The sequence below is a fragment of the Heterocephalus glaber genome, unplaced genomic scaffold, assembly GCF_053883595.1.
Source record: "Heterocephalus glaber isolate CG9 unplaced genomic scaffold, H.glaber_assembly_v1.0 deba00001550, whole genome shotgun sequence".
NCBI classification, from domain to species: domain Eukaryota; kingdom Metazoa; phylum Chordata; class Mammalia; order Rodentia; family Bathyergidae; genus Heterocephalus; species Heterocephalus glaber.
The window spans coordinates 19,266,856-19,282,996 of NW_028258343.1; the positions used below are offsets into that span (position 1 = coordinate 19,266,856).

The following is a 16,141-nucleotide window of genomic DNA, read 5'->3' on the forward strand; positions in this document are numbered from 1 at the left end:
TTGGCTGCAACAGCAAACCCAAGTTGATTCAGTCTTTTTTTTTTATGGGAGAAGGTCAGGGAATGGAACTTTTTTCATTTGTTTAACTACTTTGGTTAATTTATTTTTACTGTTCATGCCATTACCGAATACTGGGCAAAGACAGTAGGAAGAACCTGTTGAGTTGTGTAGAGATTTTCCAAAACAATTATAGCTCACTTCATTTATTCGTAAATACTGACTGACCCCATACTATGTCGTTGAGCCCTGTCCTTGGTACTGCAGGCTAAGCTGAGATCAACACAGTAAAATCTCTTGTCCTTGTAGAACTTTATGGGGAAGGTGAGGGAAGAGATAAAGAACAAAAATAATTTAAGGAAAATGCAGCACATTAAAGGAGGATAGCTTTTCTTAAAAAGGCAGAAGGGGTAACAGATTCCCACATTAGCTGCTTATACCGATCTGTGTTTACTTTCTCAGTCAGTTCCTGTGGGTCAGAATCCAGGCTCAACAAGCAGGTGTCTGCAGACTGCGTCTCACCCAGAGGTTGGCTGGGAAGACCTGCATGGGGCTCATGGGGGTCTCGGCAGAATCCATTCCTCAGCATCTACGGATGCAGTTCCTGGCCTCCGCAGCCCAGCAGGAGGCACTGGCCCCAGCCGCTAGGCCGAGGTCTTCCAGTCTCCTCTCGGGAGCTGTGACTCATGGCCTGTGTCATCACCCAGTGGCCGCAAGCGAGTCGGAGGTCTTGCCACCCCCAGGGGGATTAACAGAGCCTGGGGGACACAGGTCAGGAGTCGCCGGGAGCCACCTGAGGCTTGGTCTGCCTCCAGCCCCGTGCACATGTGTGTGAGTGGCCATGTCACCCTCAAACAGGTGCCCCAGCGCTGCCCGGACGTGTGACACACCTGTGGCCTACTCCCAGTCACCTTCTTGTCAGGCTTGTGGTGGGGACTCTGAGCCTGCATTGCGAACAAGTTTCCAAAGGCAGCCAGCAACGCTGGTCGAGGCAGCGCTCTCTGAGAACTGGTGTCCTAGCCTGTGTGCTAGAGGGGCCCAGACTCCTCCCACCTCCAGGAGCAGGCATGGGCCTTCCGGCCATGGGATGTACACGGACACCCGGCAGCACACGGCACCTGCACGGCCCAGCGTTCTGCAGTCTCGGGCAGCCAGGGTGTGCCGGAGAGGAGGAGAACAGGGCCCCGAGGCCTGTCAAAGCCTCGTCCAGAAGAGTGGGAAAGCCAGGGCCTCTGAAACAAAAGGCTCAAGACAGGGGTCACGGCTGTGAAGGACCAGACTGCCCCGAATGGTGCTGAGGAATTAGTCTGCCAGTGTCGCGGACGTGGGCGGAAACACAAGACTCCCGGGCCACAGACGAGGACAATTTACTGCTCCCAGCAATAGTGGCTGCCAGAGTCTTGGCACTGCAGCAGTGAGTGGAGCTTTAATCCAAAAGGCAAATGTAAAGAGGGCCAGGTGCTGCGTGTTCACGCAGTGGGGTGAGTTCCAAGAGAGTAACACCGAGGTCAGAACGCCCCAATTTTTATCAGAGGTGCTCAGGAACCTCCTTCTCATCTGCCCCACAGTGAGCAAATCTGCCCTGAGGAGAAACAGTCTCTCTTTCCCAAGGTGCCTGCTAGGGAAACCACCTGGGAAAGATAGCCCAGGGTGGATGCATCCAAATGCCTTTGTTCAAAAGATGAGTTGTGCGGAAACGAGGTCCCCAGAGAACTGCCTCACACGGCAGAGGCTGGCCCGGGGCCAAGGGTCACAGTGACTGGCCTTGCCTGGTGAAGAACCCGGGAGGGTGTCTAGGAAGATCTTGGCAGTAGAGGCATTCACGCATTCAAGGGCTCTAAACAGGAAGCCAAGCAAATGTAGGGGGAGGCCTGGGGAGGAGGCCAGGGACAGAATGGGAAGAAAGGGGAGCAGCCCGAGCAGGGAGCGCCTTCTCCGTCACCGTGAGTGCCTTGCCCTTCGGGCCAGGAAACTGAGGCATAACTGGGGCAGTTCCAAGGCAGGACAGGCAGCAGGCAGCGTCGTCCATGTGAGAACCCCAGACGGAGGAGCACTGGGACAGCACAGGGGAGAGCATGATGTTAAGTGAGAGAAATCAGACACATAAGCTTAGACAGTACACGGTGCCTCTCATAGGAGAAACCCGAAGTCTAAGCAAATGAAAGAACAAAATAAAAGACAGACACTGAGAAACAGGGAGATAAATCTTTTGCAAATGGGAAGGAGATGAAGAGATGGGGGAGAGGGGAGGGAGGGAAGGAAAAGGGGATGAGAAGAGAATGAAGATGAGCTATGTACAGGTACCAACTCCCCGCCAGGACTGCGGTCATTATGTACTGCAAACATGGGTTGGACTAAAAAAGTGAAAATAAAACAAGAAACTTGGCAAAATCTGGGTGAGCGGCAGTGTCCTGGCCCACAGAAGGCACTATTACCAGAAGTGGTGGAAGTTGTTCACCTCCAGGTGTTGAAAGTAGAGCCGGTAGGCAGACCGGAAGTGGAATATGGCAAGGGAGCAAAGAGGACCTCGGGGGACAGACTGAGCTGAACACTGGGGCGATTCTGGAGAACTAGGGAGATTTCGGAGGAGGCAGATGAGGAAATCCGTGTTAGACATGTCAAGTTTACACACATCGAGTGCGCGGCCTGAAGCTCAGGTCCAGGCTGGAGACTCCAATGCGGGAGTTGGGAACACATGGGTTGAACTTAAACCCGAGTGTCTCCGGCAGCCCAGAGAGTGCGGGTGGATGGGACAGGGGGCGGGGGAAGGACGGACCCTGGGGTGCACGAGCATTAGCAAAGGAGAGAAGTCTGGAGAAGGAGAAGCAAGACAAAGAGCCCAGCGTCATGGAGCCAAGTGAACAAAGTGTCTCAAGAGGAAGAGAGGAATCAACGGTGCCAGGCAATGCTGATGGGTCAACCAAGACGAGGACTGAGGCCTGAACCCTGGGCCTGGTACAGGGAGGGAGGCAGGCAGAGACGCAGGTCAGAGAGGGAGGGGAGGTCAGCACTGCCCCCTTTCTCCAAACCAAATGGAACCAAATTCAGGGCTATGACCCGGGACCATCAAGGCTCCTGCAGACAGAGCGGCTTCTGTTACGTTGAAATGAAATATTTATTTCCCCTCAGCCTCGGAGAGGAAATACAAGGAACAGACAGAAATCTGAGCACAGAGCCTAGCAGAGCCAGTGCTCCATGGGCAGCACTGCACAGAGCAGCAACTGGTCTACCACACCGGCCGTGAATCCCCAACTCACCACAAATGGACACACTAACTCCAGTTCCCGAAGGGCGGGGTGAAGCTAGGTACAAATACATTCTACTGTTGCCCTCCGTTAGCAAACTTCATAAAAATGGTTTTGGATTGAATTGTCAGATTTGGAATAATTTTGTGTACAGATATTCCTTTTTAAACAACCTATCTAAGGACTCTTCAGACTTATGACTGAGGCATGTTGTTTGGGCTTATGACCTGCTGCTAGGACTTACAACCCACATTCCGACCTGTACTGCACAGTACAGGACTGTAGATTTATGTTCTGTCATACGTTATAGTGCTGCATGTAAGAGTTATGCAAATAAAAGCAAAATCATCCAGTTGGCATTTTCTTTGAGCGTTTCTTTGTTCTGACTATTGCAATGTACATACAATTCCTCATTCATCGACCAGGTCATTTAATGGCCTAATCACAGGAATGGGACTTGGTCATTAAATGAGCAGTGTCTATATATGGGCTGCCAAGGGAGCACGAGATTTGGGATAAGAAGGTATAAAACACTAATGCTTAGTATCTTTGATCCATTTACCCCAGTCTCTTCATGAAGGAAACCATCAATTCCATAATCAAATGAACTTACATCAACCCAGAAAAATACTGGGGCTCTGATTTTTTTCAAATGTATGTCTGAATGTCCTTTCAGATGTACATTTTAGCTTAGTTTACTGGTACTCAACTTCCTCTTCCCTTCTTAAAATATAAGATCTGCTTTTCAAATGTGTAGATTGCTTATTCATGAGCCCAGAGATTTGCTACCTGTAGATGTGAAAACAATTTCTGTGGAAAAAAAGCAGTGGGCTTCGACTGTACACAAGAAATTGTAAAGTGCAGGTTTTAAGCATTGCATGAACCCTGCAAACCTCGCTATGAAGACTGCTTCCGTTTTCGGAGACAGTCACTGAGAAGGCTCTGAGGACCCGATGTCGCACCCTGGAGATGACTAAATCCTGCTGGCCAAGCAGAGACACTGTACTGCGCTTTCACTGCCAGTGATGGCTTTCACGAATCGGGTAAAACATGAGCAAGTGGTGGGGTGGAAGGGGTCAGGAGATGCCACCCTACACCATGTCACTCTGCCTACAGAATTATTTTGAGCTGAAGGCACTTGGGTTCCTGAAACCCTTACCTCCCTAGACCTAGAGCCTCCCAGAAGAACTGTGCGGTGGTTAAGTCCCCCTGGGAGTCGCTCTTCCTTTTCTCCTAGACACCCTCAGGAGCCATCGAACCTCCATCTTCCCGAAGGGCCCACTGACCTTCACAGACAGGGAATCTGCTCTCCCAGTCGTACCCTTCCTGCCCCTCCCTCCCCCTAGGAAGATGCTGTACAAACCCTCAAAGCTCACCAGTTCTTGGGGCATCCCTGCCTTTCTGCACGTCCAGGTGCACATAAAACTTCCCAATCAGCACACACACACGCATTCCCCGTTAACCAGTATGGCGTCAGTTAATTCGCCAACCCCAGATGCGCCCTACCAGGACAGAAAGCTTTTCCTCTCCTGCCCTGCTCACAAGAGGCTTACAGCCATCTAAAATAAACTGCAGGGAGCATGAGTATCTCTGTCCTTCTTGTCGGAGCCCTGGGCCATTTAAGGCAGAATAATGGGGCAAGGATTGTATCTTCTTCCTGGCCTGTCCTGACGCTTAAGAAAGGGAAACTATGTTTCCCTGCCTCTATGTAGAAATGACTCCATTTTGGAAGCAAAGGTGTCGGGAAATACTTATAGACAATGTTTTTAGCTCTCCTTGTTGCTGGTCTCAGCTCCTTCACATGCAGGGGAAATTAGTGGAAAACCACCAACGTCCGACCCTGAGGGACTCTGAGAACTCTAAAGCGGTCCTCTCCCACTCCCTCACCTAAGCTGTCTTTGTCTGGTGAATGAATCAGCTCTACCTCTATGATCCTGGACAAGGTGTGCTTGAAATTTCTCATTAAAAAGAAAAACGCTGCAATTTCCAAAGGGTTGACTAGGATTCCATATTTTAGGCAGACTGAGAAATGTAAGTTATCGATGACACCGATGCTGACAGACACGTCTGGAGATGGGTATGACAAACACACTCATTTTCCATGCAGGGTGTGTTATCTGGCCACAGTGGAATCCCTGATTTTTGCCTTTTTCGAAAGCATCAATACATTGGTGGCTGAGGGTATTCTTGGGGATTTGTGGTTATGTTCCGGGAATTTCACTTCCTCTGCCTCAAAATGCAACACGTATAGATGATCCACACTGGAGAAAATATTTAAAATGCCGCATTCCTTGAGGACTCGAGCTTCCTTCTAATGCATTAAAGTGTTCTGCTGCCTTCCACGGTGTATTAAAGATAATTCTTAATTTAATGAATATATTTTAAATAAATTACATTTTATTTAATAACTATTCAATGAAAAGTAGAATGACTAACTTGAAAATCTACATTTTTTTTTGAGACAGTCTCACTATGTAGTTCAGGCTGGCACTGAACTCACTTTGAAATCCTAGATTGGCCTTGAACTCACACCAATCCTCCTGCCTCAGCCTCCCAAGTATTGGGATTATAGGCATGTGCCACCACACCCGGCTTACTCAACACCTGAACAATACAGATCCTACTTTCCAAAACAAGCACACAGATCCCATAACTTTTATTTATTTTTAAGGTACTGAGATAAGTGGAAAAACATATTAGAAGCACCCCATATTTGAGCTGGGTTTTCCTTGAGCTAGTGAAAATTTGCTGTACTCCTTCTAAGAAACACACGATACGTGACTCGTAAATTCACATTGTAAAGTCGCCTTGAAGAGAACAAAACCAGCTATCTGTTGACAAGTGAGCACTACCCAGCCCTCAACTTGCTAAGTCATCAGGCTTCTTCTGCAAGGTCTCGGGGATACTGAGTCATATTCCAGTTCAGGCCATCCCTGGCCCAGACAGAGAGGGTAGTTCAGCTAAGTCTGCCGTCTTGGAGCCCCGTTGATCTTACAGAATATACAGCATAGTCACGATCGGCACCTTCACACACTCGTGGCATAAGCACTTAAGAACTCGGTGGAGAGCAGTAATTAGTCCCCAGGTGTGAAGTCAAACTCTGACTGCAAGTCTAGGCTCCAACAAGTCCAACTTGGGAAAAGCAGTACGGCTACCTTGCCATTCGGTAAAATGAAAATAACACTACTTTCCCATAAGTGTGCTGTACATGTTAAATTATACGGTGGTTTCTTAAAGTGTGTACTGTGTTGTCTGGGATTAAAGGACACCCAGTATGATGCGATTATCATGCTCGGCATGAATTAGTACTAACTAGCTCCTCGCAGTCCCACTGGGAGGGAACGGCGTCACACACGAGTTCTCTGTGCCATTATTACGCACGGTGACAATGCCCAAGTCTCCTTTACAACCCTTCTGCAAAGACCACCCGTGTGCAGGCTGCCTTCGTCTCCCGTTTGGCACTTGCCCCTCGGTGCCCAGAGACAGTGGGGCAGGGTGGTTAAGCTAACACTCCACATGCTCACGGACTTGGAGGTGAATCTGGTCTTCCTCACTTAATTTCTGCGACCCTTAGTTTCCATCTCTCAAATGAGTTAGAAGCAAAGATATCTACCTCATGATGTTATCCTGGGTCTCAGTGAAATAATGCAGCTAATGCCATGTGCCAGTAGAGGCAGCAGCAAACACTCATGCAGTAACTCGCCAGATGCCCACAGGGACCCAGGGCATTCCAGCTTTCTTATCCTCATTTTACACATGGGGAAAGCAAGGCCTAGAGATCAGTAACTTGCTCATGATCCTATGAGCTCTCAGTAACAACAGCAGGATTAAAATCCACACCCTTCGTCCTGACTCTTGGATCTTCACCACTGGATGCCCTGCTGCCTTTCAGAACAGAAATGCATGTAATGGATGAGTATCCCCTCTTACTCCTCTCTATTTGCTGAAATATTCATCAGAACAAACCCATGTTTGCTGCAATATTTATTATTTCCTATATCTTACTAGGTAGAAAATCTTATCCAAGGTCATGAAAGTGGGTTGTTTTGATTTTAAGTTTCATTTTGAAGAAACTTTTCAGTGTCTGCCTATTTAGTAACCAAACAAGGTGTATGTGAGGAAAAGCAATTCAAAATGAGTTGCAAAATACTATCAGTATCTATCACTGCAAGGTTAGGTTTTATAAGGAGTTCAGTTATAATAATAGCTTATGATTTGCTGTGAATGACTGACTTCACCTAATGGGTACATCATCGCCTACTTTAAAATGCTTATTTAGAGAGAAGACAAAACTACAAGAGTCAGCTTCGAAGACATGACTAGTATTAGTACTCTGAAAGCAAACATATATCAAAATGTGTAAAGGCTACCTTCCATCATTTGAGGTTTATGCTTATATTGCCTGAAATGCAATATAAAATGCAAAATAAAATTTTTCCATGAGTAATTTCATCCCTATAATATAAGACACTAGACACATTGCTGCCGAGCAAGAGAAAGGGGGAATACTTCACTGTTTCGTATCAAAATTCCATCCTTTGTTTAGAAAGCAAGGATTTGTTTTCCACATAACATCAACTAAAATGATATAATGGCCTGCATCTTTCTAGATTATCATCCCTTGCTTTAATTCCTGTTCTCCTTGTTTATTTTCTTTCATCTATTTCTAATTTATATTATCTTGCTGTGTTTTATGTATTTGCAAGTCTTGGTCTAAGTCCTTTCTGGAATAAGAAAAGACTAAATAAATGTCCCATGAGCAAGGTATAAGATGAAGTAACATGTCTTTTTCACCTTGATGGGATTAGCAAACAGGTAGGAATAATCCAGTATTTATTACTTTATGTCATTCATGGACTTTTGAGAACTCTTCTGAGTTGAATATCTGAATAGAAAAAGTAGTTATTACAGTAGGCTGGGTAGCGGCAGGCCAGGACATCAAGTTCTAATCTGTAGGGCATGTAAATGTTCATGTATACGGAAACGTGCCCTTCACAGATGCGACTGCATTAGGGATCTCAAGATGAGGAAATTATCCTGGATTAATGCCATCACAAGGTTCCCCATAAGAGAGGCAGAGGGTAACTTGGGGCAGACAGAGAGGGAGCAATAACCTCGGAGGCAGAGACGATGATGTTATGGCCATCAGGAGCGAAGAGGTGAGGGAGAGACTGTCCTGGTGGCTTTGGTGGGAGAGGTCAACCCCTCTCCCCCGCCGACTCCTCAACGTCTGCCCAGTGACAGTGACTTCGCTCTTCTGACGTCCAGAAGAGGGAGATACATTTCTGCTCTTTTTAGCCACCAAGTTTGTGCTAATTTGGAACAGCAACCACGGGAATTTGAATATTAGCTGTTAACTTGAATATTTACAAGGGTTAAATGAAGAGAAAGTTTGCCTTTGAACAGTAAAGATTTTGTGCAAGCCAAAAACAAGGAAGAGCTATTTCCATTTAGAATAATAAAATATGGAAAGATGGTTTAAAGGAGCAGGAGGTTTTATTTTACAGGACTGCCACATGTCTCAGGAAAAGGCTACATTCGTACCCAGACTCTCTCAGGATGTTACTTGACTCACCCTGGGGTCCTAATCCAGTAAACTCACCATAAGTCGAAACTGTCACAAACCGGACACGAATGTAACCCACCTAAAATTCCAAACATCACAGCTTGCTCTAGACTGTAGACTGTCAGGCATTGCCCCCAGTGATTCCAGCCCACAAATCGTAGGTGGACCCGTCCTATTTCGGAAACTACGTGCACTTCAGTTGTACGAAAGCGAAATGCGCTGTCTTCCCAAGCGCTTCCCTCTCAGCCCTCTCCGTCCTGGCCCCTTCCAGGGAATTGTTCCACGTGTGCTCGGCCCTACCAACTGCCTAGAACGTCTTCCTGTTTTGCTGGAAGAAATCTATTCTTCCACAAAGGCAAAGAACAGACTGCATTTCCAGACTTTTACGCATGGGAAAATGCCGAGGAGCTGCCTCTGTGTTCACTAAGCCACCTTTGCAAATGACGTCCAGACCACCTTGGTGGAGCAGGGAGCATCTGGTGGGCAGACGCTGCTTGACCTCAAGCAGCTTTGCTTTTCTCTAGATTAAGAGGCAAAAGGAGAAGAGAGGCAGAGATAAACCATCCCGGCTCTACATAATTCTGAATTAAACCACACTGGAGGTAGACATCTATACCTTGGAAATTGCAGGACTACCTTAGAAGCTAAGATGCAAGCATTCACTTAGTTCTCTCTTGCCAGGAAAGTTCCATCCAATCCCCTTGTAAAAGTCCTTTTTTATATTCCTCCACACTGGCAGAAGTTCAGACAGAGCTTAAAGTTTCGTAAACGTTTGTAACTATCCCTCTTCCCCGCCCCTTACTTTTGAATTTAGAAAGCAAAGTAGGAGCCCCCAATTTTAATGGCTCCCCATGTCCTCATGCCAATTGATCCAAAACCTATATAGAAGTGTGTGGCAGTCTCCGTACAGTTACTGTACACTTAGGAGGGAGGGGGAAGCAAGAAGGGGTAGAGAGAACGGCGATCCACATAACGAAGGGAGAATCCTCCAACACCAAACTGCTCCAGGCGCTGAGGTAGAAGGGAAAAGCGCCTCACCCCGACCCCGGACCAGCCAGGGTGGGCTTTGGTGGGGCAGGAACGGGATCTGCTCAGAGAGCTGAGTAATTTCCACCTGAAGTGAAAGGGCGCAAGGAGGCCCAGCAGAAGCCAGGGCAGCTTCCCGCTCGCTCCGGCGCTCAGCACCTCTTCCTGCCTACCCTTAACAAGCAGCCAGCCGTGTTACACTCTATCTCCCAAACAGCTGTCGGATTGATGTCTGCCTCTTCCTCTACCCTACGTTCGGGAGACAGAAATCGAGTCTGTTTTTCCTCTTCCTAGCCTCATGCTTGGCAAAGCAATACACTGAAATATTTCCTCACGAGTAGAGCAAACAAATTCAGAGAACCAGAGACGCCAGCGTTCGCAGCCTGTCCTTTCCCTGGCTTCAGACCGGAAGGGATGTTTTCTGTCCACCCTAGTTCTCCAACTCCACTGCCCAGTAGCCCATTCGGGCCAGGCCCCAGACTGAGGCTCGGTGTGGGCCGGGCCAGGGGCCTCCAAGGCTGCTGTCTCCACACCCAGGGCTCGGCACCCTCAGATTCAACAACCAACAACCGCGCATGGGAAGTATTCAGAAAATACTCCCTCTGGGCAGGGGCAGAATTTCTCCCCTGACATCATTTCCTAGACCACACAGGACAACAGCCATGCCGCGGTCTTCGCACCGTGTAAGCGTCCTAAGCAACCTAGAGAAGGCTCGGAGCGCACGGGAGGATGTGGGTCCACACGCAGCCACCCCGCGCTCTGCAGGAGGCCGAGCACCGTGGATCTCCAATGCCCCGGACACGGAGGACAGATGACTTCATCCCCCGGCCCATCCGCAAGGCACGGCCCGGGAGCCCCACCTCTGTACTGGAATTGGACCCGGCACCAAGATTCTCTGCTCTCCAAGCTGTGTGCAGCGTGACTTTCTCTCGGAGCGCAGCTCCTCAGCGGCCATCCCCGGTCCGCGTGGGATCTGGACTTGGGCCCAAGTTCTCTTGCTCACTCCGAGACCCCAGGGCCCAGCCCGCGTCCCGAGTGAATAAAGTCTCCCTCGAAGAGTAAGGCGGCCGGGTAACTTTCCTGTCCCCCGCGACCCCGGCCCCGTCGCTGTCCCCCGTTTGGACACCGAGGGGAAATCTGGCCGGCCCGTGCGGGGAGCCGGCCCGGAGGGTTGGGGGTTTGGGGTTCGGCTCGGCCGGGTTTGCACGGAGGTGCGAGGGGTCCTCGCCGTGAGACCCGCGGCTCCGGGGCGGGGCGGGTCCGCCCGCCTGCGCTCGGCCACGCGCGCCCAAGTAACGGGGGCCGCGTCCTCTCCTGAGCAGGGCGCCCTCGGGTCCCCCAGCCGGGCCCAGCGCGACCCGGGACAGAGGCCCCCCGGGGAGGCCGCGGCTGGCCGATCGCGGGAACCCGCGGCGCGCGTCCGTGTCCCGGCGCGGGGCTGCGGCCGAGCCCGCGTGGGGGACGGGGTCCCGGGCCCGCGCACCCCAGGTTCGGAGCCCGAGCTGCACGACAGGTCGGGGCGCCCCGTGCCCACCCCGCCACCCCGAGCGGGTTCGCCCAGCCCGGGCGCGGGCCGTCGGGCGCAGGAGGGCGCCGCTCCCGTCCCGGAGCGAAGTTAGCCGGGCCGGGCCGACCGGGCCCCACGCTCACCTCGGGCCTGCGCCTCCATGGTGCCGGCGGCCAGCGGCGCGGGGACGCGGGCTGGAGCGGGGCGCGGTGCCCGAATCGCCGCTCCCGCTCTCGGGGCGCGGGGAGGCAACCGCGGCCGCCGCCTCCGCTTCCTCCGCCCCCCGGGCCGCCGGGTCCCGCGCGCGGCGGCTCGCCAGCGCCACCTGCCGGCCGCGGAGCGCAGAGCCGGGAGGCTGGGCCTCGCTGGAGTCCGCGTCGCTCGTCAGCGCCCGGGCTGTTCGAAGGGCGCTTCTGTTTGAAGATCTCCGAGCCGGGTGATCACCACTGGGCCGCCTGCGGCAGTGCAGAGCAGCGAGCACCGCGCCTGTGCAGGCGCTGGCACTTCTGCTCTCTGAGGTGCTCTGGAGGCTTCGCGCACCCGGGAGCGAGGGACGGCAGCCAGCGCCGTGCACCAGGAGCCTCAGACAGCAGAATCACCGCAAGCGCACAGCGCACAGGGGTCCGCTCAGGGGCCGGGAGAAGGCCGGTCTTGTCGGAGAGCTGAGCCGGAGCTGCGGTGCTGTCCGACTTCAGGGGCCTGGGGTCCCCGGGGACCTTTGTCCAGGCGCCCAAGACGGGGAGCGGAGGCGCTGGTTGGTATCGGGCATCTCCCTGAGCAGGACCCACACAGCTGGCGGGCGCACGCGGCAGCACTAGCTGTGTGTGTGCTTCTGGCCCCGAGCCTGCTCTGGAAGCCCTCATCCGGCCAAGGCTGCCTGAGCTTCGCCTTTCCCCGGCATCTGCCCAAGCCTCACCTGCGGATCACCGTGTGGGATCCACTTTCATCTGGTCTTGGACTGCTTGCCATTTAGCGGGAGGTGTTTTCTTTCTCTCGTAAAACAGACCCTAAAGAGCCCTAGGCCCGAGGGTGGGTGTTGTATTTTGCCTCCCGTAATCTCTGCCCAGGAGCCTTGGACAAATGCACAGCTCAGAACTCACCTGTTGAGTAAACAGCGGACCAGTTATACTTTATCCAGGTCCAAGTTACTCTCAAGTTTAGACGAATCAAAATTAATGGAGTTTTACTCTTTGCTTGAAAAAATGCTCACAGCTTCACGCACGTGTACACAAATGTCCGTGTTTTTTTTGTATGTGAAACGCTGAGCACAGGACTTTTGAGTGACTCATGGTGACAGCGACCAGGAATGCGAGGACTGAGTGGTCCGGCGCCGATCTGTTCAGCTGTCTCGCTCCTCTTAACCCTGGAAATTCAACACGGGTTAGGCTGACCCCCCCACTGTTAGAATGAGCTAGAAATAGCAAGTGACTTCTCAGCTTGAGTCATCCGACCTCCACCTACACTGTGACTCATTTTCCTGATTTATAAAAGTGAAAGCTACTACCCTTCTAATATTTTTAGTCATGTTTATAATCATAAGCTATCGGGATTCATTCAGAAACCATTTCTAAACATCTTCAGTGTGCCCCAGATTGTGTTAGATGCTAAGGATTCCGATAAGGCCGTGAATTTTAACCTCAAACTGTGGTTCGGCCTCTGGACACTACTGAAACCAACGTGGAACAAAAAGGCAGAGTTCGCCTTTCTCACCCCTTTGCCCCAGTCCCAGGCAATGCTGAGTCTCCTTCATTTCTTTAGTGCTTACTCCACGGCACCTCCAACGTCTCCTCCTAAGAGATGCTCCACACGGGAAAACAGGCTCGGGCCACCTGTGGGGTCGGTGAGAAGGCAGCTGCGGAGTGGGCAGGGCACGGAGTGACAGGAAGCAGCAGCTGCACGGGGAGAGTGTGTCACTCCAGCCTGTGAGCCTGGCACCCTCCAGCTGCTAGCTTCCCGCTCTGGCATCACCAGCTGTGCCACCCACCGCAGGTGTCTTAGGTGCCCTGAGCCTTGCGTGCTGTGAGAGGTGTGAATTGCTGAACTTTCCCCTCCTGTGCCACTGGGGACCCCATTTCTGAAGCAGTGGCTCCCAGCCCCGTGGACGCCAGCACCCTGTGCAGGACTTTAGCCCATTTCTGACACCTGGGTTCCACCCCCAGACATCTGATCTCCTGTGTTTCTGAAAGCTCTTATGGTAATATTGATATGCTTCCAAGACAGAAAATGACTGTTTTAGAAACTGTCCACACCCAGGATGAAAGGTACTGAGTTCTCAGCTCTTAGTACAACCACGAGGAAATCAGTATGCAGATTCCTCAAAAAATTAAAACTAGAACTTCCACTGGACTCAGCTATTCCCCTTCTAGGAATCTTCCCAAAAGAGTTAAATACATCATATTACAGTGATTGTTTATGGCAGCGCAACTCATAATGGCTAAATCATGGAAGTGGCCCATATATGTCCATCAACAGAAGAAAGGATAAAGAAAATTTGGTACTTCCACACCATGGGCATTTACTCTGCCACACAGAAGGATAAACTTGAGTTATTTGTAGGAAAATGGATGCACCTCGAGACCATGATGTTAAGTGAAGTAAATCAGGCCCACAAGCTTTAATGTGGCATGGTTTCTTTTATATGAGAAACCCAAAGAGAAAATAAAAGATAGATAACAGGAAGTAGGGAGACAGGTCCTTCTCTAAGAGAAAGGGGATGGAGTGATGAAGGGAGGAGAAAGAGGCAGGGAGGGAGGAGAGAATGCGGTGAAAAAAGACTTAAGCTGTATCGTGTGCATGCACCGATTTCCCGGGAGGAATGTGGTCATTAATGTTCTGCAAACGTGGACTAATAAAAAATAAAACATTACCAAAAACTTCAAAAATTAGTGAAGCTGGAACACTTGCCTAAAAGGAGCTGCTACTGAGGCAGTGAGGGAACAGTCCCTGTGGGAGCACAAATGTTCCATACTCACCCCTCAGAATGCTGTGACCACAACACATGGATCACACTATTAAAGCTGAGGGGACAGGTTTGTTTTTCCTAAGTTCCACCAGAATTTCTAAACCTACTCACAGATCAGTAAATTATGGATGACTGTCCAAAGAATTTGGACAGTAAAGGTGTTTCTCGTTTTCATCTAAAGAGATATTTTTAATTGTATCCTGAGTTTACTATAGACTAAAAGATACTCCTTGAAAACTCTCAAATCTATAATCACTTTTCAATGGCAGTTTCCAGAATATATCTAAAATGTATTAGCTATTTATGGTTTCAATGCAGGGTTTTTCAACTTGGCCTTATTGACAATTTTTTTTTTTAACTGCATACCTCTTTGTTGTGTTGTGGGATACTCAGGAACATTACTGGTCTCTTCATTAGAGGTCGCTGACAGGAGTCATGGACATTCCTTGCTTAATGACATAGCTGTGCTTCTGCAACTGGGTCATTAAACGACTTGGTCCCTAAATGAGGAATTGTATACAGTATGCACATTACACTTTTCTGAACAAAGAAATGGTCAAAAGAAACTCCAACTGGATGACTTTGCTTTTATTTGCATAACTCTTACATGCTACTGTAATGTATAACAGAACGTAAAACTACAGTACAGTACAATCAGCAAAAATCACAGCACTGTAGAAGGAGCCACCATAAGGCTGCACTGCTGCTTGCATTCTTTTGTTGTAAGTCTGAATTTGGGTGTAAGTCCAAGTGGAGGGTCATAAGCCTGAACAGTCATTAAAACGGTAGGTCATTGTCTTAGTTACATTTTTCCATTGTTGAGACAAAATACCCAACACCCACAAGTTAAGGGAAAAAGGGTTTATGTAGCTCACAGTTTGTAGAGGTTTTAGGCTGGGTCCAAAGCAGGGTGGCATGGCAGGCAGGTATCACAGAGGAGAAACAGTTCATGGTGAGCAAAGGCACCAAAGCAACAAGGGACAACCACAGCTCTTTCTTATCCAGGCTACTTAGGGCAGGCAGCACTCACACCCTTAATCCTAATGGCCTCGAGCCAAGCACTGCATCAATTCCAGAGTCACACACACTAGATCTAGCCACCTCCAAAAAACCATCACGTATGACCACATGAGCCTTTAGGCGGACATCTAGACAGAAGCCAAAGCATTCATCCCCTGGCCCCTCCCCCTAGACTCATGCACATCTCTTTATGCAAAAGGCATGGAGTCCGTCTCTAAGAGGTGACAAAATCCTGACAGTTTCAGCACTGCTGAAAAGTCCAAGACCCAAGTCTCCTCTGAGATTTAAGGCAAACTCTTAGCTGCAAGCCCCTGTACAAATGAAAAGAAAGTTAAACACTTTTAACATTTGATGGCACAAGATAGACACTTCTATTTTTAAAGTTACAAACAGAAGGACAGCAAGGAATGATAACAAAGCAAGACCCAAATCTCGCAGGGCAAACATCAAATCTCACAGTTTCACTTTCAGCATGCTCTGCAATTTGCAAGTTGTGAACTCCAAAGGGCTTGGGTGGCTCTGTCTGTACAGCACTGCCACTTGCTGTAGCTGATATGGCTTCTCTCTGGGGCCAGCTCTGCTCTCTCTATAGTTTTCCTCAGACAATCCATGTTCTTGGCTTCTCTCAACTTTTGGGATCTCTTTTGCATTGTTTCCCTTGCCCTCTCAGGGGCACACAGCCTTGCCTCCCAGGCCTTCTTCTGAAATCTGGGTGGAAGCCTTCCTGACACCACAACTCCCACAATCTGCATGTGCCTAAAACCAGCACCACGTGGATGATGCCAAGGTCTGCCACCAGCTGGAGCAGTAGCCGGGCT

At 49.9% G+C, this 16,141-nt stretch overlaps 1 protein-coding gene across 7 annotated transcripts in view; it reads right to left on the reverse strand.

The window, feature by feature from the left end:
- Positions 1 to 11,634, reverse strand: part of Tpd52l1 (TPD52 like 1) — a 78,023-nt gene extending 66,389 nt beyond the window's left edge. For all 7 annotated transcript variants that reach the window (XM_004860136.3, XM_021240641.2, XM_004860135.3 and 4 more), the window contains exon 1: positions 11,485 to 11,634. In XM_004860136.3, the coding sequence (XP_004860193.1) occupies positions 11,485 to 11,503 (19 nt within the window). In that variant the 5' untranslated portion in view covers positions 11,504 to 11,634. The remainder of the gene's footprint in view (positions 1 to 11,484) is intronic.
- Between the last annotated feature and the right edge of the window lie 4,507 nt (positions 11,635 to 16,141).